This window comes from Schistocerca gregaria, chromosome 4 (genome assembly GCF_023897955.1).
Source record: "Schistocerca gregaria isolate iqSchGreg1 chromosome 4, iqSchGreg1.2, whole genome shotgun sequence".
Taxonomy (NCBI): Eukaryota; Metazoa; Arthropoda; class Insecta; order Orthoptera; family Acrididae; genus Schistocerca; species Schistocerca gregaria.
The window spans coordinates 551,162,043-551,189,302 of record NC_064923.1 but is presented as its reverse complement, the minus strand read 5'-3'; the positions used below and the strand labels follow the sequence as shown (position 1 = coordinate 551,189,302).

Here is a 27,260-nt window from a genome sequence, read left to right as displayed (position 1 = left end):
TTCGCATCCTGCCTCGGGCATGGATGTGTGTGATGTCCTTAGGTTAGTTAGGTTTAAGTAGTTCTAAGTTCTAGGAGACTTATGATCTCAGACGTTGAGTCCCATAGTGCTCAGAGCCATTTGAGCCATTTGGGTCTCATTTCCTAATCTAATTCCCTCAGCATCACCTGATTTAATTCGACGACATTCCATTATCCTCGTTTTGCTTTTGTTGATGTTCATCTTATATCCTCCTTTCGAGACATTGTCCATTCCATACAACTGCTCTTCCAAGTCTTTTGCTGTCTCTGATAGAATTAAATGTCATCGTCGAACCTCAAAGTTTTTATTTCTTCTCCAGGGATTTCAATACCTACTCCGAATTTTTCTTTTGTTTCCTTTACTGCTTGCGCAATATACAGATTGAATAACATCGGGGAGAGGCTACAACCCTGTCTCACTCCCTTCCCAATCACTGCTTCCCTTTCATGCCCCTCAACTATTATAACTGCCATCTAATTTCTGTACAAATTGTAAATAGCCTTTCGCTCCCTGTGTTTTACCCCTGCCACCTTTAGAATTTGAAAGAGAGTATTCCAGTCAACATTGTCAAAAGCTTTTTCTAAGTCTACAAATGATATAAACGTAGATTTGCCTTTCCTTAATCCTTCTACTAAGATAAGTCGTAAGGTCAGTATTGCCTCACATGTTCCAATATTTCTACGGAATCCAAACTGATCTTCCACGAGGTCGGCTTCTACCAGTTTTTCCATTTGTCTGTGAAGAATTCCTGTTAGTATTTTGCAGCTGTGACTTATTAAACTGATTGTTCGGTAATTTTCGCATATGTCAACACCTGCTTTCTTTGGAATTGGAATGATAATATTCTTCTTGAAGTCCGAGGGTATTTCGCCTGTCTCACACATCTTGCTCACCAGATGGTAGAGTTTTGTCAGGACTTGCTCTCCCAAGGCCGTCAGTAGTATTAATGGAATGTTGTCTACTCCCGAGGCCTTGTTGCGACTCAGGTCTTTCAGGGCTGTGTAAACTCTTCATGCAGTTTCGTATCTCCCATTTCATCTCCATCTACATCCTCTTCCATTTCCATAATATTGTCCTCAAGTACATCGCCCTTGTATAAACCCTCTATATATTCCTTCCACCTTTGTGCTTTCCCTTCTTTGCTTAGATCTGACAGTGATAATATATGAAATTCTCACACCATACACATAAATCGATATTTATCGAATTACAATAGTTGACATTTGTTGTGTTTATAGAAAAAAAAGCAAAGGTGTTTGTAAACAGTCTACAGGTGATTTGTTTTAGCCATTTTAGCTTGAGGGTGTGTAATACAGCTGTGTGTGAGTAGCATACCATTTGATTTATATAGTGAATGATTAGTGTTTCCTTTTTGCAGGTTTATGACTAAAAGTTGGAGAAGCGAAGGATAGTATAGCAACGATATAATTCTTTTCTAACCACAAGCAAATGCCTGGAAGTGTCCGTGCAGCCGGTTTTGTAATTTTTAGGTACATCAGCAGTAAAATTGAGTACCTGTTGCTACAGGCGTCATATGGGGAGCATCATTGGACGCCTCCAAAAGGTAAGAGTGATATTTTTTTTATCTAGTCGATAACGCTAATTTTACTACAGGTGCCATGACATCACACTCCCACCTCTCTCGTCATAAAGAAATTGTGTACGTATGTCGTATACGACAATGGAAAATTTAAAGGAGGAGGTGCACTTAGTAGCGTTCACACGATTATTCAGGGGTGATAACGTGCATAGTACCCATTAAAACCGAAATAGGCAATGGTTATTAGCTATGTAGCTCTATTGTTTTGCATATTTGTCACAACGTATGGGAGAATTATTCACATGCTACTAGTCTCCCGTATTATCTTTGCAGCCCTCATATGAAATGTTTGCTGGTGGCAGTATAATCATTGTGCAACAGGTTCTCTAATTTTTTCTCAGTAGGACCTCGCGAAAAAAATGTTAATCTTCTCTCCAGGGATTCCAATTTGAGTTCCCAGAGCATCTCTATAATAATTGCTTGCTGAGGGTACCAACTGCCAACACATCTAGCAGCATGCCTCTGAATTGCTTCGATGTCTTCGTTTGACCTGACCTGGCAGAGATCCCAAACACTCAAGCAGTACTCAACAGAAGGCCACAATAGAGTTATATATGTTGTCTCCTCTGCAGCTGAACCATGGTTCTCCAAAATTCTCATACTAAAACGAAGTCAACCATTCACATTCCCTACAACCAACCTGAAATGCTTGTTCCATTTCATATTGCTCTAAAATGTTTGGTGTAGGTATTTGACTGACACACCGTTTCACACAGCACTCTACTAATGGTATTTGAATGTTGTGTAATTGTTTTCTCTGCTCATCTGCATTAACTTCATTTTTCTACATTTGTAGCAAGCTTTGTTTTATCACACCAACTAGCAATTCTGTCTTAAGTTATTTTATGTCCTCCTACATTCAGTCAGCAATGATACCTTGCTGTACAGCACTGCATCATTAGCAAACAATTGTAGACTGCAGCTCACCCTGTTTATCATATCACTTGTGTACATATAAAATAGGAATATGCCTGTCACACTTCCCTGGAGCACTCGTAACAGTACCCCTCAGTCTGATGTATACACTCGCCATCAAGGACAACTTGCTGGGTTCTATTACTTAAGAAGTCTTCACTCACACACCTGGAAAACTAATCTGTATGCACAGACCTTCATCAACAGTCTGCATGGGCCACAGTGTCAAATGATTACCAGAAATATAGGAATGTGGAATTTGCGTGTGCTCTTCATTCGTGGTCCACTGAATATCGTATAAGAAAAGGATAATCTGAGTTCTATACAAGCAATGCTTTCTAAATTCATGCTGATTTGTAGACAGAAGCTTCCTTGTCTCAATGAAATGCAATACGTTTGCACTTGAAATGTTTTCAAGGATTTTGCAACCAACTGATGTTAAGGACTGGTATGTGACTATGTAGGTTAGTGCTTTTTCCTTTGTTGTTCACTGGAGTCACCTGTACTTTTTCCAGCTGCTTGGGACTTTGCAAAGGGCAAGAGATTTGTGATAAATTCAAGCTAAGTAAGGGGTGAATGCCGCAGAGTAATCTCTGTGACACCAAATTGGAATTTCGTCTGGACCGGGCAACTTAATTTTCAACTCTTTCAGTTGCTTCTCTAACCCAGGGAAGCCTATTTCTATGTCCTCTATTCAGTAGTCTGCGTGCCAGTATGTCTCTATGATTATTCTGTGTGAATGATTTCTTAAATGTGAAATTTAATTTTCTATTACTGGTTGACAAGTAATGGGATAGAAGCCTTTGACCTACGTAGTGATTTTACACACGAGCAAAATTTTCACTTCTTGATAATATCTTTTGCTAAGATATAATGGTGGAAGCTGTTGTGCACTTCTTGCATTGATCTTCTTACTGATGCATGATTTTCTATTAACTTTTGCCTGTCACCATTTGCACTTTCTATCAGTCTGTTGGCAGGGTGGAGGGGAGGGGGTGAAAAAAAAAGGCAAACAGAAAATAGCTGCATCAAATGTTCTTATGACCTGTAATCTATGCAAGTATTGCCTGCTACCATGAATTAAAATTTAAGCATTCCTTAAAGGTTTATGGGCTAACCAGAGGCAAGTATTGCATTAATTTATTGCTGAATGCTGATAACACTTGGCTATTCAGTATGTTGCATCGAAGAATATTGTAGTAAATACTGCCTTCACCAACCTAACCATTTGTTTTAGGCACTTAATTTATATGTGATAGTGTTTGTTGTTCATAACATAAGTTAGTCTAGGGACCAATGACCTCAGCAATTTGGTCCCTTAGGAATTCACACACATTTGAACATTCTTTCATCTAGTGTTGTGGTCATATATGTCTCAGTTGAAAATCACTGATCAATGTAGGTTGAAAACTCTAAAGCTGAAGGAAGACATTGTTGGCTATAAATGTATTGGGCAGCCAAAATAATCTCATTACCAATTATATAGAGAATTATAACTTTTCTTTCCCCCATAAAATTACGAAATTATCATATCTGCTGGCAGCAGGTTGAACATTACTTCAACCTCACTGATTGAAATTGTACACTCAAGACTACAGTATACTGGAATATAAATGTAAAACAATTTAAGAAACAGACAAATTCATTGTGAAATGAGATTACCAAGGAAGAAGGGTGCCACTAATTCTTTCACCAGAAATTTTGCTAATCAGTGGAAAAAAGTCAAGCTAGATGAACCAGTACTATTTATTAAGTAACTACTTTTTGAGAAAACAAACATGTCATTGTACTGTTAAGTTGCCATTGTTAGCACTTCATTAGATATGCTACAAAAATAATGCCAGTCATTGAGGATGGAAAGGCACATGCACTGTGTCAAAATTGGTAATAGATGGTACCCTGCTGCTGAGCACACACATCAACAGCTGCTCATCTCCTGAGTTTGTGCCTCCATGTGAATACCGAAGCATCCATTACCACCAGTCAGCTTTGACCTGTGATGTCATCAAAATGGTGCACACTGCTATTTCACTCTTACGCAGTGTGTCATCCAAGACATCACACACTAAGCACATGAAGAAAAACATTATTATGACATCACCTATAATCCAATTAATTCAAGAAAGAGTATCAGTCTAGCAGGACACACACAGGAATTTGGGATTTTGGACAGGACAAAGTGAACAACATACCTACTAAAAATACATATTTAAAAAAATACAAGGAGCAAAATTCACAAAAATCTGGTATCAAAAATGTTGCTTGTTCAGCTCAAACAAACCCCATGATACCATGAAAGTGAAAATCACTCCAAAGGCTGGTATAAAAAAGTTCACTTGACCTGTATCCTGTATAGCTGAACCAAAGCCCACAATGCCAACAACCCAAAACTCCCATGTCTAAACTATTATCAAAAACCTAACCTGAGCAAAATAACTGCAAAACACACCATGATACCCACATATCAACTAATAGTTACGAACTTCATTCAAGAACTCACCCCACACAGCCATAAAAATTTGCCCCAAAATCAATTTCCACTCTAACATATCAAAGAAAATTATGCACATAAACACCCCTCCTCCTTCCCTTCCCCCAACCACTAGATTTAACTTACAAACTTAGGACTGTATATTTTACCAATAAATTTCAACACTGCAGTTGACAATAGTTTTCAGGCAAACTCTTCCTTCAACAGAGCTCATAAAGTTGAGAGTCTATGGTATTAGCACCAGCCCCCATTACATAATTTTAAAATTTGCACTCTTGACTCATCACTTACTGTTGAGAACCCCTGCTCCCTAAAGAAAATTAATCTAAAATAATAGTAGAGCCCTCTACAGTGTATTGCTCAATTAATCCAACCAAAACCCATTTGTCTGCCTACTTGCCACACTGAAAATCACATCAGTAAACGTAGCTAGCCAGGAGGGGGGGGGATGATGCCACACACAACCAGCCTCCAATAACGCCACTACCTCTCCCATATTATTTAGCTTTCCTAAACACAGACTTGTCAGTTTCCGCACCTAATCCTGCACCCAACACCCCTCAAAACAATTCTCTATACTTCATAAACTGAGAATGAACCTCTGGACATATTGCTAAAGTCCGTCCCATGGGTACAAAACCCTGTCAAAGATAATAAGTCAGCAGCACACTATCCTACTTATCCCTTGTTAGACTCAGCCACTTGAAATAAAATCATTAATTCACACCACTGTTGCTCATTCATACATTCCACCACAAGGCCAAATAACTGCTGTGATTTAAATGTTGTGTCCATATTGTCGCCTATGGTGGCATCTTATGAACAACTGGCAAATTTTGTTGTTAAACAAACTAGTAACAAACGATAAACAAAAATTAAATTTCCAACCATTAACAACAAGGTAACATACCATTTACAAAGCTGAAAATAAATCAGTAGTCAACAATGAACAACATTAAAATAACTCTGACTAGCCAGGAAAAATAGACTTCAAGAATAGGAAATAATATAACAGCACTTAGTCTGTTAGCTTCACTAACATAATTGAAGTGCAGCTCCTAAAGATAGACATTCAGCAGTAGTGTGTGCCACCACAGATAACAAAATGCCATCTCCAAACATTATGCATTTTAGATACATGGTTTAAACATGATAGATATGTCACAGAGCAGAGTCATGCCATATTATGTTCTCCCTGCATTTACTTTTATTTATTTATTGTATCCTCTTTCTTCCTAGAATTTCTTTTTGATGATTGCTTCCTTTACGATCTTTGTGCCATATTTACTTCACTTGTGCTCCTCTTGTTTGTCACTCCTCAAATGCCATTCTAAATTGTTAAATTTCCAGATATCATGTGTTACATGTGTGTAATTGTTAACATTAAGCTCATTCTGTCTGTATATATCTCCTTTGGCATGGGCTCCTGAATACCATTCCTGTCCAATCCTCTCTATATATTATGTTAAGGTGCTCAAACTTGTATTTTTTGTGTGTTTGTAAACCTACTATCACCCAGTTAACTCATTAGATTTTTATTGTATCTGCCTGCAGATAGGTAGCTAGTGCTGTTTTATAAATTTTAGAAGTACATATCAGTGTTTGCATATGAAATGAAATTTCTTTATTTAAATATCATATCACTGATTCCAAATAGATAGTAAGTAATAACATGTAGTAAGTAACAACATGTAGATAATCATATCAGAAAAGCGGATTTGGGTCACTGTCCTCATGATGTATGATGTGGATGATATCCACTAAACTTTGAAGCTAATACACTAACTGGAAATTGTTGTTGTTGTTGTGGTCTTCAGTCCAGAGACTGGTTTGATGCAGCTCTCCATGCTACTCTATCCTGTGCAAGCTTCTTCATCTCCCAGTACCTACTGCAACCTAGATCCTTCTGGACCTGTTTAGTGTATTTATCTCTTGGTCTCCCTCTATGATTTCTACCCTCCACGCTGCCCTCCAATACTAACTAAATTGGTGATCCCTTGATGCCTCAGAATATGCCCTACCAACCGATCCCTTCTTCTAGTCAAGTTTGTGCCACAAATTTCTCTCTTCTCCAATTCTGTTCAATACCCCCTCATTAGTTATGTGATCTACCCATCTAATTTTCATCATTCTTCTGTAGCACCACATTTTGAAAGCTTCTATTCTCTTCTTGTCTACACTATTTATCCTCCATGTTTCACTTCCATATATGGCTACACTCCATACAAATACTTTCAGAAACGACTTCCTGACACTGAAATCTATACGTGATGTTAACAAACTTCTCTTCTTCAGAAACACTTTCCTTGCCATTACCAGTCTACATTTTATATCCTCTCTACTTCGAGCATCATCAGTTATTTTGCTCCCAAAATAGCAAAACTCATTTACTACTTAAAGCGTCTCATTTCCTAATCTAATTCCCACAGGATCACCCAATTTAATTCGACTACATTCCATTATCCTCGTTTTGCTTTTGTTGATGTTCATCTTATATCCTTTCAAGACACTGTCCATTCCGTTCAACAGCTCTTCCAAGTCCTTTGCTGTCTCTGACAGAATTACATTGTCATTGGCGAACCTCAAAGTTTTTATTTCTTCTCCGTGAATTTTAATACCTACTCCGAATTTTTCTTTTGTTTCGTTTACTGCTTGCTCAATATACAAATTGAATAACGTCGGGGAGAGGCTACAACCCTGTCTCACTCCCTTCCCAACCACTGCTTCCATTTCATGCCCCTCGACTCTTATAACTGCCATCTGGTTTCTGTACAAATTGTAAATAGCCTTTTGCTCCCTGTGTTTTACCCCTGCCACCTTCAGAATTTGAAAGAGAGTATTCCAGTCAACATTGTCAAAAGCTTTCTCTAAGTCTACAAATGCTAAAAACATAGGTTTGCCTTTCCGTAATCTATTTTCTAAGATAAGTCGTAGGGTCTGTATTGCCACATGTGTTCCAACATTTCTATGGAATCCAAACTGATCTTCCCCATGGTCAGCTCTACCAGTTTTTCCATTTGTCTGTAAAGAATTCGTGTTAGTATTTTACAGTTGTGGCTTATTAAACAGATAGTTCGGTAATTTTCACATCTTCAACACCTGCTTTCTTTGGAATTAGAATTATTATAGTCTTCTTGAAGTCTGAGGATATTTCATCTGTCTCATACATCTTGCTCACTAGATGATAGAGTTTTGTTAGGCCTGGCTCTCCCAAGGCTGTCAGTAGTTCTAATGGCATGTTGTCTACTACCGGGGCCTTATTTCGACTTAGGTCTTTCAGTGCTCTGTCAGACACTTCCATTTCTATAATATTGTTCTCAAGAATGTCGCCCTTGTATAGACCCTCTATATACTCCTTCCACCTTTATGCTTTCCCTTCTTTGCTTAGAACTGTGTTTCCATCTGAGCTGTTGATACTCATGCAAGTGGTTCTCTTTTCTCCAAAGGTCTCTTTAATTTACCTGTAGGCAGTGTATATCTTACCCCTAGTGATATGCGCCTCTACAGCCTTATATTTGTCCTCTAGCCATCCCTGCTTAACCATTTTGCACTTTCTGTCGATCTCATTTTTGAGACATTTGTATTCCTTTTTGCCTGCTTCATTTACTGCATTTTTGTATTTTCTCCTTTCATCAATTAAATTCAATATCTCTTCTGTAACCTAAGGATTTGTATTAGCCCTCGTCTTTTTACCTACTTGATCCTCTGCTGCCTTCACTATTTCATCTTTCCAAGCTACCCATTCTCCTTCTACTGTATTTCTTTCTTCCAGACTTGTCAGTCGTTACCTAATGCTCTCCCTGAAGCTCTCTACAACCTCTGGTTCTTTCAGTTTATCAGGTCCCATCTCCTCAAATTCCCACCATTTTGCAGTTTTTTCAGTTTTAATCTACATTTCATAACCAATAGATTGTGGTCAGAGTCCACATCTGCCTCTGGAAATGTCTTACAATTTAAAACCTGGTTCCTGAATCTCTGTCTTACCATTATATAATCTATCTGAGACCTTCCAGTATCTCCAGGCTTCTTCCATGTATACAACCTTCTTTCATGATTCTTGAGCCAAATGTTAGCTATGATTAAGTTATGCTCTGTGTAAAATTCTACCAGGTAGCTTCCTGTTTCATTCCTTCCTCCCATTCCATATTCACCTGCTATGTTTCCTTCTCTTCCTTTTCTTACTACAGAGTTCCAATCACCCATGACTATTAAATTTTTGTCTCCCTTCACTATCTGAATAATTTCTTCTATCTTGTCATACATCAATCTCTTCGTCATCTGCGGAGCTAGTTGGCATATAAACTTTTACTACAGTGGTAGCGTGGGCTTCGTATCTATCTTGGTCACAATAATGCATTCACTATGCTGTTTGTAGTATCTTACCCACATTCCAATTTTTCTTAAACCTTCTCCTGCATTACCCCTATTTGATTTTGTATTTATAACCCTGTATTTACCCGACCAGAAGTCTTGTTCCTCCTGCCACCGAACTTCACTAATTCCCACTATACCTAACTTTAACCTATCCATTTCCTTTTTAAAATTTTCTAACCTACCTGCCCAATTAAGGGATCTGACATTCTACGCTCCAATCCGTAGAACGCCAGTTTTCTTTCTCCTGATAACAATGTCCTTCTGAGTAGTCTCTGTCCAGAGATCCGAATGGGGGACCATTTTACCTCCGGAATATTTTACCCAAGAGGACACCATCATCATTTAACCATACAATAAAGCTGCTCCTTTTCAGGTACCACATGTTTGTCTGGCCTCTCAGCAGATACTGCTCCATTGTGGTTGCACCTATGGTACGGCTATCTGTATCGCTGAGGCATGCAAGCGTCCCCACCAATGGCAAGGTCCATGGTTCATGGGGTACACTGGAAATTATCGTATTATGTAAAGTGTTAAAGTATTTTCTGCCTTGTTATACTAAAAAATTCTATACTACTGCAAAAAATGGTATCCAAGAAAGGATTAGCAATATTAGTGCCATATATAAACAATAACACAATGATATTATTGCCATAGTTCACAGCATTTATAATGCCCTTGATTGTAGCAAAATGTTTCCTGTCACATAACATGACTTCACTAAATTTTGCATGCACCGCTGTGCTTGTATGAAGAAGTTATTCAGGATGTCTTATATTGTCACATGTTTTGACATTTAACTGGCTGCATGAAGTATCTGAGGAAACTCCAGTCCTTTATTATATTTTCCAGCAATTATGTTCCCATTCCAGCTGTTATAATAACTGCTAGTTTTCATTTCATCAAGGGTATACATACGGACCAGAAGCCCCGAAGCCGTGTTTGCTTGTTCTCCTTTGACACGTTTGTAAATTTCCCACTGATTGGGGCACTGGATTGACATTGAGGAGGAGGAGGAGTAGCATTCAAATCCACATCCTGCCTCCATGTTTAGGTCTCTGGTTTCCCTTAAACTATGGCTTACCTTGAAAACAAAAACAAGTGGGTAATTAGTCTCTTGAGAGCCTCATCCAGAAACTTTCTCCTCAGAGATTTTAATGCGCATCATACACAGCAAAGTTCTACATACACTTATCCCATGGTAGAGTGGTGGAGAGGGTCCTCTTGTCGAATGATGTTTGCCTCCACAATACAAGGAAAGTGACATGTTTCAGTGCTACAATCAAGATTATTCACAGCTGTTGAAGTTTCACTTTGTTTTCTCATACTTGGTAATACTGTCTTTCGGGAAGTGGTGAGGACCTGCACTCTAGTAACCATCTTCTCATTTGGATAGAGCTCCAAGATAAATCAACATCCACCACCTAAATGGATGTTAAATGAAGCCAACTGAATGCTTTAAGCAGTTGGCTATAATGCAACCTCCAGGACATGGTAAAGCATATAACAACAATCATCCTCAGGGCTGTTGATGTGTCTATCCCCAAGTTATCTGTTAATCTTGACAAACTCTCCACCCATGGTGGAGCAATGAATGCCATTTAGCCATTTGAGACAGGTGGGTGGCACTCTGAAAGTTCAGCTATAATCCACATGCTGACATTCTTGCAGTGTAGAAAGAGTTGTTATGATCATTTAATAGGTGTAAATCCAGGATAACAGGAGTGGGTTAGATGTGGGCATCTCGATCAGAATGGTTCATTTAAATAATGAAATTATTGGCTTGAAGACAAAGCCTGGATGGTTTATTTATAACAAAAGGATATACAATTTAGGTGCATGGATGAAGTGGCAAACTGCTTGGAAAGGTGGCTACTATGACCAAAATCCTGAAGATGGCATGGGAAAACGGAAGAGGAATGTATTAGTTCATTGCTGACAGGCAAATGAGCAGAGCATCTGCACCGTCTCTCATGTCCTCCTGCATCTGGAGCACCATTTGATACTCTCTTACACTCCCATTGGCCAGGGATTGTGAACGGAGTCCTTCTAAGGTGTAGCCTGGTCAGCAATCATTATCATGTGAACAATAGGCCAGAAGCCCATGCTGAAGCCTTGGTGGTATTGAGCAGTCCTAACAGCATCGCAGCTCATAGTAAGGAATGGTACTTCTGAATAATTTTTTTTAAAAATCTGATGCTCCTACGCCCTCCAAGCAAATGGTCCCTCTACAATCTTTCCCCCTTCCTCAGGAGTTGTTTGTTGACATTAGCAAAAGTCATTAGATGTTAAGACTCCCTTAGACAGGCAGTGCGGGAATGAGGCCTTGCAAACTAAGGAGACTGATTATTACTGTATCATTTTCCATTGAATGAGTGGGGGTCAGGTTTACAAATCTGATGAAAGTTTGACAAAAAGATTGATAAAAGTTGCACAGTTTTATAGTGTTTATGTTTTTCTTATTTATTGCTTAGCCTTTCCTATCAGTCCAAAAATAAAGGTGGGCACAAAGTTATGACCTTGTTGCATCCTGCCTTGTGTGTACAGATGTATGTCCTGGATGTCGGTGAACGGGGGCAGTGGTGGTAAAGGGCAGAGTGCTGCATTTGTGCTAAAGGTTGCAAAGCTGTAACAGCCAGTGGCATGAAGTAGGCCTCTGTGTAGGGCCTATGGGTGCAGGACTGTGGTGGTGTGAGGCTGATGGTGTATACAGCATTGGTACTACCCCATTAAAGGTCACCAGAACTGCAACGCTCCATCCAGCAGGTATTAATGGGAGGCCCAGGGGAGTGTTCACATATGAAAGGAGATGAATATAGTAGTGATTTCTCTTTTTTTACAGTTTTTAGATTACAAAGTTAGCAATGAGTAGGTTTTAAACTAGATCCATTCCCTGTCACTGTTATTGCATTAGGGCTGAAGGCCATTTATACTTTGCCTTTACAGTCACACCTGAAACTAATCTGTATCCAATAAGTAGTATGTCACTGACATAAAGCTCGAAAATCCCATTAAGAAAAATCACTTCACATGAATAATCTCCCAGCTATCCACAAACATCCAGGGCGGGGGTGTGTGGCACGGGGGGGGGGGGGGGGGGGGGGGGCATTCTAGTCATTGATTGTCACAGTTTTCTGGCTGGCAGCACTCAGGTACAATTGGTTGAGGTGGTTTTCTAAAGTATTTACAATAACTTTTTCTGTCTAAGAGCCACATTGCAACACCAAGCAAAACTAGGCGTAGAAGAGTGGAAATGGTGCTAGGCAGTGTAATAATTAACAAATTTTTATACTGGTGACAGTCCTCAATGTGTGTAAAAGTGTGATCCAGACTCATTTGTTCTTTTTCATGGGGAACTGTCATGGCAGCGCACCTACAGAGGTAAGTAGGGTGAATACAGCACAAATGGTTTCAAACAAACATTGAATTTGTTTTCCAACTGTGTGGTCAGTTTAGAAGACTGTGATAATATCACACTTGGAGCAACCCACTACCAGCGGAAGATACGCAATAAGTTTGAGGGACCAAGGTGTAGTCATAGCAGACTAAGGCAATAATTGATAGCATAGGCATGGACTACAGTCTGTTATTACCAACAGGAAGGAATAAAGGTGACTGTAATGCAATCACAGTCCGTGGACACGAGGGTTTAATGAACTCACGTAGCATGACAGCTATCTCACATTCAGAGCCATTTGTTTGAACCATTAAGTCTGAGCAAAAATAGATCTTCTACATCTACATTTATACTCCGCAAGCCACCCAATGATGTGTGGCGGAGGGCACTTTACATGCCACTGTCATTACCTCCCTTTCCTGTTCCAGTCGCCTATGGTTCGCGGGAAGAATGACTGCCAGAAAGCCTCTGTGTGCGCTTGAATCTCTCGAATTTTACATTCATGATCTCCTTGGGAGGTATAAGTAGGGGGAAGCACTATATTCAATACCTCGTCCAGAAACGCACCCTCTCGAAGCCTGGACAGCAAGCTACACCGTGATGCACAGCCTCTCTTGCAGAGTCTGTCACTTGAGTTTGCTAAATATCTCCATAATGCTATCACGCTTACCAAATAACCCTGTGACGAAACATGCTGCTCTTCTTTGGATCTTCTCTATCTCCTCTGTCAACCCGACTTGGTACAGATCCCGCACTGATGAGTAATACTCAAGTATAGGTTGCACGAGTGTTATGTAAGCCACCTCCTTTGTTGATGGACTACATTTTCTAAGGACTCTCCTAATGAATCTCAACCTGGCACCCGCCTTACCAACAATTAATTTTATATGATCATTCCACTTCAGATCGTTCCATACGCATACTCCCAGATATTTTACGGAAGTAACTGCTACCAGTGTTTGTTCTGTTATCATATAATCCTACAATAAAGGATCTTTCTTTCTATGTATTTGCAATACATTACATTTGTCTATGTTAAGGGTCAGTTGCCACACCTGCACCAAGTGCCTATCCGCTGCACATCTTCCTGCATTTTGCTGAAATTTTGTAATGCTGCAACTTCTCTGTATACTACGGCATCATCCGCGAAAAGCAGCATGGAACTTCCAACACTGTCTAGTAGGTCATTTATATATATTGTGAAAAGCAATGGTCCCATAACATTCCCCTGTGGCACGACAGAGGTTACTTTAACGTCTGTAGATGTCTCTCCATTGAGAACAACATGCTGTGTTCTGTTTGCTAAAAACTCTTCAATCCAGCCACACAGGTGGTCTGATATTCCATAGGCTCTTACTTTGTTTATCAGGCGACAGTGCAGAACTGTATCGAACACCTTCCAGAAGTCAAGGAAAATGGCATCTACGTGGGAGCCTGCCTCTAGTATTTTCTGGGTCTCATGACCAAAATAAAGCGAGTTGGGTCTCGCATGATCACTGTTTCCTTTGGACACAGCATTGTAACTCAGAAGCTGTTAGAGTGGCATGTGATTTCCTATCTTTACAAACAGTTAGAAAATCTTGCATCTGTCAAGTGATATACTTTCACAAGAAAATCTTGCATCTATCAAGTGATATACTTTCACACAGGTTCCTACATAACAGAAAAGAATGTAACCAATAACATTCGAGCTCACAGTTTTTTCATGTGATTTGTCGTTTTACATACACAGCAAGACTGTCATAAACCCTAGCTGTCTAAATGTGGGTGGCAATGTAATAGTTAGACAGATAAAGTAGGGTTACTGGATAAAACGTGTGAGGGTGCCATAAGACAAGTGGAAGCATCAGTTAACACATGCATGAACAAGCTGACAGGTAAGAGGGTAGGACTAAGTTTGTGCTGTAAACCCAACTGGAGAGTAGTATGTAACATGCAGTTGAGCTGCATGGGTAGTAGTAGTAGTAGTAGTAGTAGTAGTTTTATTCATCCGTAGATCTCTTTTTACAAGGATATAGGACATGTCAAAGTATTTACAAGCTTAGATCAATTTACAATAAGCTAATTCGTATACACATATATTTACAGACTTCTAGTTAGAGACAATCATTAGATTTTACTCCTGGTATACAATAATTTATTTACAAATAACTCATTAAATAATGTAATGCCACACTATTCACTCATATTTCACTATCAGTCACTGCACACACTATACACACATTGTTTCATAACACTTCACTCACTACACACACACACACACACACACACACACACACACACACACAGGTGATCCTTGGGCCATTTTCTGTACTGCAAGTTCCCATTTGCTATCCTGAAAAACTGAGTCAGCATCCCTTCATAATGAGTGAGATGTTGAGCTCAGAAAGAGGAAGAGGTGTTAGTATTGTGCTATGCATAGCTTGAGGGGAGAGTGTCTCTAGAAAGGAAAAAAGAAGAAAAATAATAAAGTGAAGGTGTTATGTGGAATATTGGATGTTTTATAATCATCATTATTATTATTATTTGTTTGTATAACATTTTTTTTATCAAACCCCTACTCTGCTTTATCTAAGTAATCCTTCAATGTATAAAATGTATTGCATAACAGGTACTTTTTAGCTGCCTTCTTAAATAAGTGTATTTTTGAAATTTCTTTAATCTCTTTTGGTAATTTAGTGGTACAATGTTTTATGCTCAATGCATAAATGATGCCAGGAAAGACCATGAAGTAATGCTTTTGGCATAATCTCAGTTCAAAGTGGGTAACAAATCATTTTACAACTAGTAGGTAGTGAGGAAAGTGCACTTGGTTTTTTTGCCAAACTATCACAAAACAGGGCCTAGCACATGTGTTTAATTACTGTGCTACCATTCTGCAGATTTGCTAAAAATGAATGTACCAAACTGTGCCCATGTTCGAAGTCATATATATCAGAATGGAGAACTACACTACCACACTACATTAATTAACATGTCAGTAGAGCACAATTTCGTTCTACTACAAATATTTATTTCCATTTCGGTGTCTCTTTGGGTAATGTAATGTGCAAAAATTTTGCCTAAAATATGATATTTTGTAGCTTAAGTATTCATTTTGTATATTTTGATTAATGAAAATTTAAACCTCTTATGATAGGTTCATTGCTTCATTTCACTGTAGTGAAACTGCTACATAACTCTTTTCTGAATACTAATTGCCTGTTTATTGTTTTTATTTCTTTTCTTTAGTTAGGACTCAACAATTTGATGTTAGTGCCTGAAGCCTATCAAGTTGTTGTTAAAATGGAGAAACAAGATCAAGTCAGTGCATGCAGTTATAGAAATTCTGATTCCCAATGCCAGTTAATGGCATAAAGTGACTTAGAGAGACTGACAGCTGTAAAGGAACTTTCATTAGAACTACAAGAATTGCTTACTTGACAGAGCGCTTTACACACTACTGAAAATGCTCAACTATGCTTCCATTGTGAAGCTTTACTCTTACAAAGCTTTGAATTTTTGCAAAGATGATGCTGCAACCCTTTCAGTAAGAAAAACCATATTGCACAGAAATGTTTTGTGTTCAGTCTACATGGAAACAGCTGACCAGTTAAAAAAGATAGATGACATCTGATATTAAACTTGCCCAAAAAATGTGCCATCCTGTAGAAAAGAATTTGATACAATGAAATATTCACAAATGGAAGTTACACCTCAGCCGGATCAAGATGGCGAGACTAATGTTTACCACAATTTGAATGGAAGCTCAACAGCTGTTGGAATATCACCATTAAAATTTCAGTGAATTGGTGCAAGGATACAAAAGGCTATGCAAAGTGAAAAATACCTCAACTTTGTTATAACTTTTAATCATCAATAATTGCGTGGATATTCAAACACACTTACTTAGAAACAATAGCTGGTTACTTTATAACAACTCAGTATCTCTTATTCGACTGCCATGCCGTGACATGCGGCCGGCACCGTTCATAGCTAGGTGGCACTCCCGTGCTCAGCCGAGTTGTGCAGCGCCTCTATCGCCGTTTGCGTGTACTGTCGTGACGGCACTGTTAAATGTCATGGCAGCGTCACAACACTTTTCTCCCATTAAAAAAAAAAAAAAAACAAAAAAAAAAAAACAAACACTCACTTCCTTGTAGACATGGACAGTGCGGAGACATCCATGGCCTCTTATGAGGCCCCGAGAAGATCCCGCGGAGAGACACGAGAGTTTGGTCGAAAATGTCCAGGACGGTAGCTCGTGTGTGGAACGTGCCTCCTGGACGAGGTGATAGGTGAAAACTCCAGAGCGGCACCCATAGGTGTCATGGACCTTGGGGTGTGCTCCAGCAAGATGGGTCCCGGAGAAGGCGGCGTCGCGTTGGGGGCCGGTTCCGGCATACTCAGAAGCGGTAGCGACGTCGGCTGCATCAACACATACGGTAGATCGGCAGCAGCGACAGGACTGGCTTCTCAGGCTGGTGGAGGCGAAGGAAGGGGCGGTGGCAATGGCAATGGCGTGACCACCACTCGTGGGCGCATCTGGTCGTAATGGCGAACAACCATGCCATCGTCCGTACGTATTTCACAAAGCCGGCGGCCGTGAAGAGCCTTGACCACCCCTGGAATCCATTTAGGGCAAGATCCACACCCTCATGCCCACACGTTGGCGCCCACTGAGTATTTTCCCGCACTACGGGACACAGCACAAGGCCTGACAGGGTCAAGCAGGTGCAGTAGAGTGCGCGGTTGGCGGCCATGCAAGAGTTCAGCAGGGCTGCAATCACCCAGAGGTGTGAATCGATACGAACTCAGAAATTAGAGCGTCATCTGTGGAAAAATCACTAAGGAATTTTTTCATCTGGCTTTTGAAAGTGCGGACAAGGCGCTCGACCTCCCCCATTCGATTGCAGATGGAAGGGCGGTGCTGTAACATGATGAATCCCTTGTCCAGTACAAAAATCACGGAAGGCCTGCGAAGAGAACTGAGGCCCATTGTCCATGATGATCGTGGATGGAAGACCTTCTAGCGCAAAGATTTTGGACAAAGCCAGTGTCGTCGTCGCCGCAGTGGTGGGCGATGGACATTGAACAACAAACGGAAACTTCGAGAAGGCGTCAATCGACAGTAGCCGATAAGTACCGAGGAAGCGGCAAAGTCAGCGTGCACTCGTTCCCATAGCTGCGCCGGATCAGGCCACGGAGAGGGCATTGTACAACGTGCAGCCAGTTGTTGAGCACACTGACCACACGCAGCAGCCATGTGGGCGATGTCCGAATCAATACCGGGCCAATAAACGTGCCTGCAGTCCAGGGACTTAGTCCGAGAAATACCCCAATGGCCTTCATGCAACAGTTTGAGAACATCTTTGCGAAGAGAGGCTGGCACCACAACCCGTGGAGATGCGCCATCCTTGGCCAGAAGAACAACACCATCACGAACAGACAGACGAAGGCGCAAGGCATGGTAGTTGCGAAGGGGACCCAATGCCCGGCCCTTGGTCCTGTCCGGCCAACCCCGTTGAACAAAACCGATCAACTGACACAGGACAGGGTCCCGCGCAGTAGCCAACGTGACCTGCGAACCTGTAAGTGGAAAACCCTCGACCGCACGACATTCTTCCTCATCAATGTGGAAACAGAGTAGTTCATCACGATCGAAAACCGGGTTGGGGCCCATCGGCAATCATGACAAAGCGTCAGCGTTGGCGTTCTGGGCTGTGGAGCGATAGTGAGTCTCATAGTGAAAACGAGACAAGTATAAGGCCCAACATTGCAGGCGGTGAGCTGCCTTATCCGGAAGTGACGCTGATGGGCTGAATAGAGAGACCAGCGGCTTGTGGTCGGTGATGAGGTGAAACTTAGAACCATACAAAAAAACAGTGAACTTTATTAGAGCATAAATGATAGTGAGCGCCTCCTTTTCCATTTGAGAGTAACGCCATTGAGGGTCTTGGAAGCATAGGCGATGGATCGTTCCGACCCATCCTCATACCGATGGGCGAGAACGGCCCCTAGGCCATACTGTGACGCGTCAGTTGCCTGAACCAAGTGCTGACCTGGATGGAATGTGGCAAGACAAGGCACCGACTGCAAATGAGCCTTCAGGTGGACAAAAGCCTGCTCACACTCGTCGGACCAACAGAAAGGGACGTTTTTGCATAACAGCTGATGCAGAGGATGAGCTACTGCCGCCGCGGATGGAATGAATGTGTGATAATAAGCAATCTTGCCTAGAAACGCCTGAAGTTCTTTGACCGTAGACGGCCAGGGTAGAGCGTTAATGGCCACTTCGTGCTGACATAGAGGACGTATACCCTCACGGGACAAGTGGAAACCAAGATACACAATGGAGGGTTGGAAGAACTGTGACTTGTCCAGACTGCACCTCAACCCAGCCGAATGCAAAACCCGAAACAGTGAACGCGAATTGCGAAGGTGCTCCTCAGTGGAGGCCCCCGTGACAACAATGTCATCCAGATAGTTTATGCAGCTGGGAACGGAAGCCGTGAGCTGTTCCATGTCTGCCCCGTCACGAACACACAAATCCACAATGCAGTGAAAATATCTGACCTCGTCGCCAAAAAGTGTTATAACTTTTAATCACCAATAATTGCGGGGATATTCAAACACACTCACTTAGAAACAATAGCTGGTTACATGATAACAACTCAGTATCTCTTATTTGACTGCTGTGCTGTGACATGCGGCCGGCGCCGTTCGTAGCTAGGTGGCGTTCCCAGCTAGGTGGCGTTCCCGCACTCAGCCGAGTTGCGGAGCGCCTCTATTGCCGTTTGCGCGTACTGTGGTGGAGGCACTGTTAAATGTCGTGGCACTGTCACAACAAACTTGAAGGTGGAGTTACAAGAAAACTGCAGCAGTTGGAGAATTTGATCCCAGTGAACTGGAGCAGCCATGCACAAGCAAGCAATGCTTGTGTGGTGTCACCGCCAGACACCACACTTGCTAGGTTGTAGCCTTTAAATCGGCCGCGGTCCGGTAGCATATGTCAGACCCGCGTGTCGCCGCTATCAGTGATTGCAGACCGAGCGCCGCCACACGGCAGGTCTAGAGAGACTTCCTAGCAGTCGCCCCAGTTGTACAGCCAACTTTGCTAGCGATGGCTCACTGACTTCTAGGCTCTCCTTTGCCGAGACTATAGTTAGCATAGCCTTCAGCTACGTTATTTGCTACGACCTAGCAAGGTGCCATTATCAGTTTCTATTGATATTGTAAATCATGTAATGTCAAGAGCGACGTTCGTCATTAATGGATTAAAGTTAAGTATTCCACCAGCTACGTCCATTTTTCTCAATTCTAACTCCCTTGTCATGTTCCAGACCTCACGCCAGCCTGCGTGAGCTAAACGCATCCATTTCGGCCTCCTTTAGTAAAACGGTGTTGGCTCTCCTGCCAACCACAACAGCTTGACTTGTTTAGATTACAGCCAGTTGATCAAAAAATTGAGAGAAAAATTAAGTACATCGAATAATAATGAGGAAATTCAAATGTCGACCTTAGGTCCCCAAAGCTGGTCTATCAAAAAGATTATGGAAGGATTCAGTGTTCCAGAAAGAATGGTAAGAAAGACTAGAAAGTTAAAAAAGCTGAACAGGGAATATTGGCACAGACATAAGGTAAATTTGGGGGAAAAAGCTTCCTGAGGCTGTGAAGGCAAGAGACACAGAGTATTTTTATGATAAAGAATTTGGCCGGATATGTCCAGGTAAAAGGGACTGTATTACTATTCAAGTAGATGGAGAAAATGTTTAAAAACAAAAGTATTCATTACTGAGAAGCTTAAAAGAAATGTTTGTTGCTTACTGCGATAAAAATGGACTGGAAACTGGAGTTTCCAAATTTTGTAAATTAAGGCCAAAGTGGTGTGTGACTGTTGGTGCAGCTGGTTCACATTCAGTTTGCATCTGCACAGTACATTGGAATGTGAAACTAACATTGGCACACTGTCCAATAAAAGAAGACTGTAATATTTTCTTGAGCAAAATTGTGTGTAATTTGGAAAAGAAAGATTGTACACTTAATCGCTGTGAAGTGTGTCCAGCAACAGAAGTTCTGAAGGACTATTTGTAAAGTGTTTTCGCAGAAATTGATCCTGAGGATCCAATTCAGTTTAAGCAATGTTTTGACACTGACAGAGATACAACTGAAACCAAAGATATGACAGTTGACGAATTCATTGTAGAATTAGTTACAACACTTTTGGCCCTTTGTTCTCACTACTACATTGCAAAGCATCAGGGCAAGCATTTGCAATTGACTAAAGAAGGTCTCAAACCAGGAGAATAGATTAAATTAATGGATGTTGCTGAAAATTATTCCTTTCTTGTCCAGCAAACAGTTCAAGGATTTCATTGGGAAAATAGCCAAGCTATGTTACATCCATTTCTTATCTACTACAATAATAATGAAGAACTTAAAAGGATCAGCTACTGCCTAATCAAGACTGCCTCCAACATCAAATATCTGAAGTGCATGTCTGCAGAAATTAAGCATATTCATCATTTTAGTGATGGTTCTGCTGCCCAATACAAGAATTTTAAGAATATTTCAAATCTTTGCCATCATCAAAAAGATTTTGACGTCACTGCAGAATGGAATTTTTTTGGAACAAGCCATGGGAAATCACTACGTGGTGCTACTGGGGGCACAGTTAACGTTCAGCAGCAAGAGCCATCCACCAGCATCCAATTGAAAACCAAATCTTCGCACCAACTGATCTGTTTCAATATTTGCAAAGCAAATGTGCAAGGCACTGACTTTATTTTCATCAAAAAAGAAATTCTTGAAGATACAAATATTGACCAAGAAAAGTGTTTTGAGGATGGATGTACAGTTTCTGGTACAAGAGAGCATCGGCATTTTTTGCCACTTGAAGAAAAGCAACTTCAAATTTGTGAAGTATCAAATAATATGTTGTGCTTTATAGCAAATGTTGACTGAAATGCTGAGTTACTTCTAAACGCCTAGCCATTACTGAACTATAATCTGGCAAGTACGATGCTTGTGTTTATGATGGAAAGTGGCAGATAAGAAATATCTGAAGTTTCATACAAGGGAAAAGATGCCTTGAGTAATTTTGTGTTTTCTCAAGGAGCTGCTCAATCATTTCCATTGGCCTGCTAGAAGAGATATGTGCTGGATTCGAGAACAACAGATAATTGCAGCCATTCCAGTTCCAGCCGCATCAATGATGTGGTGGTGATATCATTTGCCACAAGCAGTAGTTTCAGACTTCAGCAACAAATTTAAAGCATTCAACAACAAAAGACTCCAACATTCAGGCTTGGGAACCTCTACATCTACATGACTTCTCTGCAATTCACATTTAAGTGCTTGGCAGTGGGTTCATAGAACCACAATCATACTATCTCTCTACCATTCCACTCCAGAACAGCGCGCGGGAAAAATGAACACCTAAACCTTTCTGTTCGAGCTGTGATTTCTCTTATTTTATTTTGATGATCATTCCTACCTATGTAGGTTGGGCTCAACAATATATTTTCGCATTCGGAAGAGAAAATTGGTGACTGAAATTTCGTAAATAGATCACCTCGCGACGAAAAATGTCTTTGCTGTAATGACTTCCATCCCAACTCGCGTATCATATCTGCCACACTCTCTCCCCTATTACATGATAATACAAAACGAGCTGCCCTTTTTTGCAACCTTTCGATGACCTCTGTCAATCCCACCTGGTAAGGATCCCACACCACGCAGCAATATTCTGACAGAGGACAAACGAGTGTAGTGTAAGCTGTCTCTTTAGTGGACTTGTTGCATCTTCTAAGTGTCCTGCCAATGAAACGCAACCTTTGGCTCGCCTTCCCCACAATATTATTTGTGTGGTCTTTCCAACTGAAGTTCGTAATTTTAACACCCAGGTACTTAGTTGAATTGACAACCTTGAGACTTGTAGTATTTATCAAGTAATCGAATCCCAACGGATTTCTTTTGGAATCCATGTGGATCACCTCACACTTTTCGTTATTTAGCGTCAACTGCCATCTGCCACACCATACGCAATCTTTTCTAAATTGCTTTGCAACTGATAGTGGTCTTCGGATGACCTTACTAGACGGTAAATTACAGCATCATCTGTGAATATCCTAAGAGAAGTGCTCAGATTGTCACCCAGGTCATTTATATAGATCAGGAACAGCAGAGGTCCCAGGATGCTTCCCTGGGGTACACCTGATATCACTTCAGTTTTACTCGATGATTTGCCGTCTATTGCCACGAACTGCAACCTTCCTGACAGGAAATCACGAATCCAGTCGCACAACTGAGACGATACCCCATAGGTGCGCAGCTTGATTAGAAGTCGCTTGTGAGGAACGGTGTCAAAAGCTTTCCAGAAATCTAGAAATATGGAATCAACTTGAGATCCCCTGTCGATAGCGGCCATTACTTCGTGCAAATAAAGAGCTAGCTGCGTTGCACAAGAACGATGTTTTCTGAAACCATGCTGATTACGTATCAATAGATCGTTCCCTTTGAGGTGATTCATAATGTTTGAATACAGTATATGCTCCAAAACCCTACTGCAAACCGACGTCAGTGGTATAGGTCTGTAGTTCGATGATTACTCCTACTACCCTTCTTAAACACTGGTGCGACCTGCACAATTTTCCAATCTGTAGGTACAGATCTATCGGTGAGCGAGCAGTTGTATATGATTGCCAAGTAGGGAGCTATTGTATCAGCGTAATCTGAAAGGAACTTAATCGGTATACAATCTGGACCTGAAGACTTGCCAGTATCAAGCGATTTGAGTTGCTTCACAACCCCTAAGGTATCTACTTCTAATAAACTCATGCTAGCAGCTGTTCTTGTTTCAAATTCTGGAATATTCCATTCGTCTTCCCTGGTGAAGGAATTTCGGAAAACTGCGTTCAGTAACTCCAGTAAAGAAACCAACCTGTGGCTGACTGTGCCTGTCTATAAGGGGTGACCCCTTGGCAGTGGGGTTACCAGTCACTGGGATTGGTAGTAACTTAGCCACCATGGACCAATGCAAGGATTTTTCTCAAATTACAAAAAAATGTTAATAGTTTAGGTGAAATTTTTGCACCTTACTCAAAGAGACACCAAAATGGAAGTAAGTGTTTCTAATACAATGAAATGTGCTTCATTGACTGGTGTTAGTGAATGTAATGTGGTAGGTGTCCATTTTGAGACATGTGATTTAGAAGGCAGGTATAATTTGGTACATTCACATTTTTTATCAAATTTACAAGATGGTAGCACAGTAATTAAACACACAAACTAGATCCTAATTTGTGACATCTGACAGCCAGACAGACAATAGTTTGGCAAAAGACAAGGTCCATAATGCCCTTTCCTCACTACTTATGGCTTGTTTAACTACAGAGCAAATTTGTCGCAAGATGCAAATTTGTCGCAAGATGATTTGTTGCCCACTTTGAACTGAGATTATGCCAAAAGCATTGTTTTCTGACCTTTATTAGCACCATTTATGTGTTGAGTACCAAATGTTGTACCACTGTGCATAGAAGCAAGGAACAGTGGCATGCCAAACATGAAGATTTCTTTGTGACTTTTCAGTCTCTGAAAAAATGGTATTCACAAAAATGGCTCTAGTACCTCAACCAAGTTACAGGTGAACCTGAAACTTTGCAGAAGTTCATGCACGCCCCTCAGGTACAGACTGTATAAATTTCTTTAAAGTTGTGGATGGTCGAGCTGGGAGCCCTAGGGCACCTGACCCAGCTGCTTCTTTTTTCCTCAGTCGCCTCTTTAATCTTCATGTAGGTAGTATGTGCCTTTCCCCTAGAGAAATATCCTTGTAAATCCCAACATTTGTCCTCTAGCCATTCCTACTTAGCCATTCTACACTTTCTGTATCCATTCCCTTTCGCCTGCTTCATTTGGTACATTTTTATATTTGCTCTTTCCATCAAGTAAATTCAAAATCTCTTGTGTTATCTAAGGGTTTCTACTAGGCCTTATCTTTTTAAATATTTGATCCTCTGCTGCCTTCACTATTTCATCTCTTAAAGCTACCCATTCGTCTTCTACTGCAGTCCTTTCCCCTATTCTAGTCCACAATCACCTAATGCTCAACAACCTCTGGCCATTTCAACTTAACCACGTCCCATCTTTGTGATTTCCTACCTTTTTCCAATTTCTTGTTTTAATCTACAGTTCATAACCAATGAACTGTGGTTAGAATCCACATCTGTCCCTGACATTTTAAAATCTCTGTCTTACCATTCTATAATCAATCTGAAATATTTCAGTGTCTCCACGTCTCTTCCACATATATAGCCTTCTTTTATGATTCTTAAACCAAATCTTAGTGATGATTAAAGTAGGCCCTGTGCAAAATTCTACTAGGCAGCTTTCTCTTTCATTCCTTTCCCCCAAGTCTGTATTCACTTGCTATTTGCGTTCTCTTCCTTTCCCTACTGTCAAGTTCCAGTCCCAATTAATTTTTTGTCTCCGTAAACTAAATTTCTTTTATCTCATCACACATTTCTTCAGTCTTGTCATAATTGGCAAAGCTAGTTAGTATGTAAACTTGTACTACAGTGGTACGTTTGGGCTTCATGTTCATCATGGCTATGATAACATGTTCACTATGCTGTTCATAGCCTCTTACCTGCTTTCCTATTTCCTTGTTCATTATTAAACCCATCCCTGCAGTACCCCTATTTGATTTTGTATTTATAACCGTGAATTCACCTGACCAGAGGCTCTGTTCCTCTTATCACCAAATTTCATTAATTCCCGCTGTATCTAACTTCAACCTATCCATTTCCCCTTTTAAATTTTCTAACCTACCTGCCTGATTGAGGGATCTAATATTCCATGATCCATTCCATTAGACCACCAGTTCTGTTTCTCCAGATGACAGCCTCCCGAGTAGTACCTGCCCAGAGATCCAAATGCGGGACTATTTTACCTCATAAATATTTTACCCAAGAGGATACCATCATCATTTAACCAGACAGTAGAGTTGCATGCCCTCAGGAAAAATTATGGCTGTAGTTTCCTTTTGCTTTCAGCAGTTCGAAGTACCAACACAGCGAGGCCATTTTGGTTGATGTTACGAGGCCAGTTCTGTCAATCATTCAGACTGTTTCCAGGCTGCTGCCCTCTTCAGGAATCATACATTTGTGTGGTCTCTCAACAGATACCCCTCAGTTCAGGTAGCACCTACAGTACGGCTATTGCATCACTGAGGAACGCAAGCCACCCCACCAACAGCGACATCCACGGTTCATGGAAGGCAGTACAATACAAAATGAGGACTGCCACATATTTGACTGGGGTTAAGCTAACAGAGTTGGCAGTATGCCTATAACAAGGCCAGACTAGAAATTTTGACTGTGGAGGAAAGGTACAGGTAACTGAAAGGGATCATTTTCTGTATAGGATTAGAACAGAGTTTTTCCATCCAAACCACAGCTTTTCAATCAATCTACACATTGTGCACTTTGTGAAATTGCCACACCGGCATTGGATTGGAGATAGGAGTTTACAGAATAGGTTTTGGAGGTATGTATTTATGGTTTATCTATCATTCAGAATAAAGACACTTCGACAGTCACAATTTTATAAGTAAACTGTCAAAGCATTCTTAATAAAGTTCCCAAATTTACTGCCCTCCAGGAAAGTTCTCTAGCTCAGATTATTCTTGGGACTGAGAGCTGGTTGAAATCTGAAGTGGAGAGCTCAGAGGTATTTAGTGGGTCATGTGGAATGTATATCGGAAAGACAGTTTAGAGGCTACAGGAGGGGGAGTGTTCCTTGCAGTTGACACAAATATTGTCTCTTTTGGGGTCGAAGCTGAATGTGTCAGTGAAGACACCTGAACACGTCAACAATTAACTTGGTTTTATCTACACCTGTTATGTTTTTACTGTCCAACTGATTTGCTGTGACAGTTCTAGACTCATTAAAAGAAAGTTTATGTCAGTAGTGCGTAAAAACCCAGATCATACAATACTAATTGGAGGTTACTTTAAACTGCAATTATAGGTTGGGATGTCTATGGATTCTTTGCGGCGGATATGGGTAGACAGTCATGTGAAATAGTTTTGAACTCATTTTTGGAAAATTGTCTTGAGCAGCTAGCTCAGCAGCCCACACACAATGGAAGTACCTTAGACCTTGTAGCTACAAATAGGCCAGACCTTATCGACAATGTCAGTATAGCAATGGGGATTAGTGATCATGTTATTATAGCAACTACGATTATGAAAGTTAATAAATCAGTCAAGGAAGCTAGGAGAGTGTTTCTGCTAGATAGAGCAAATCATCAGTTCTCTCTTAGACAATGAATTGGAATCACTTAGTTCCATTAAGAAGGATGTAGAGAAATTATGGGCAAAGTTTAAGCAGATTGTAAATCATGGTCTGGAGAGTTATGTGCCTTGTAAGTGGATAAAAGAAAGGTTAGTAGGGATTCGTGCATCTGTCAAAAAATGTATACGCAA

At 40.7% G+C, this 27,260-nt stretch overlaps 1 protein-coding gene across 2 annotated transcripts in view; it reads left to right on the top strand.

Moving 5' to 3' along the window:
• The first annotated feature begins 929 nt into the window (after positions 1-929).
• Positions 930-27,260, top strand: part of LOC126266896 (bis(5'-nucleosyl)-tetraphosphatase [asymmetrical]) — a 48,545-nt gene continuing 22,214 nt past the window's right edge. Inside the window, exons 1-2 of one of the 2 annotated variants that reach the window (XM_049971564.1) lie at positions 930-1,324; positions 1,400-1,585. In XM_049971564.1, the coding sequence (XP_049827521.1) occupies positions 1,471-1,585 (115 nt within the window). In that variant the 5' untranslated portion in view covers positions 930-1,324; positions 1,400-1,470. The remainder of the gene's footprint in view (positions 1,325-1,399; positions 1,586-27,260) is intronic. The other variant, XM_049971565.1, reaches the window with a different exon arrangement.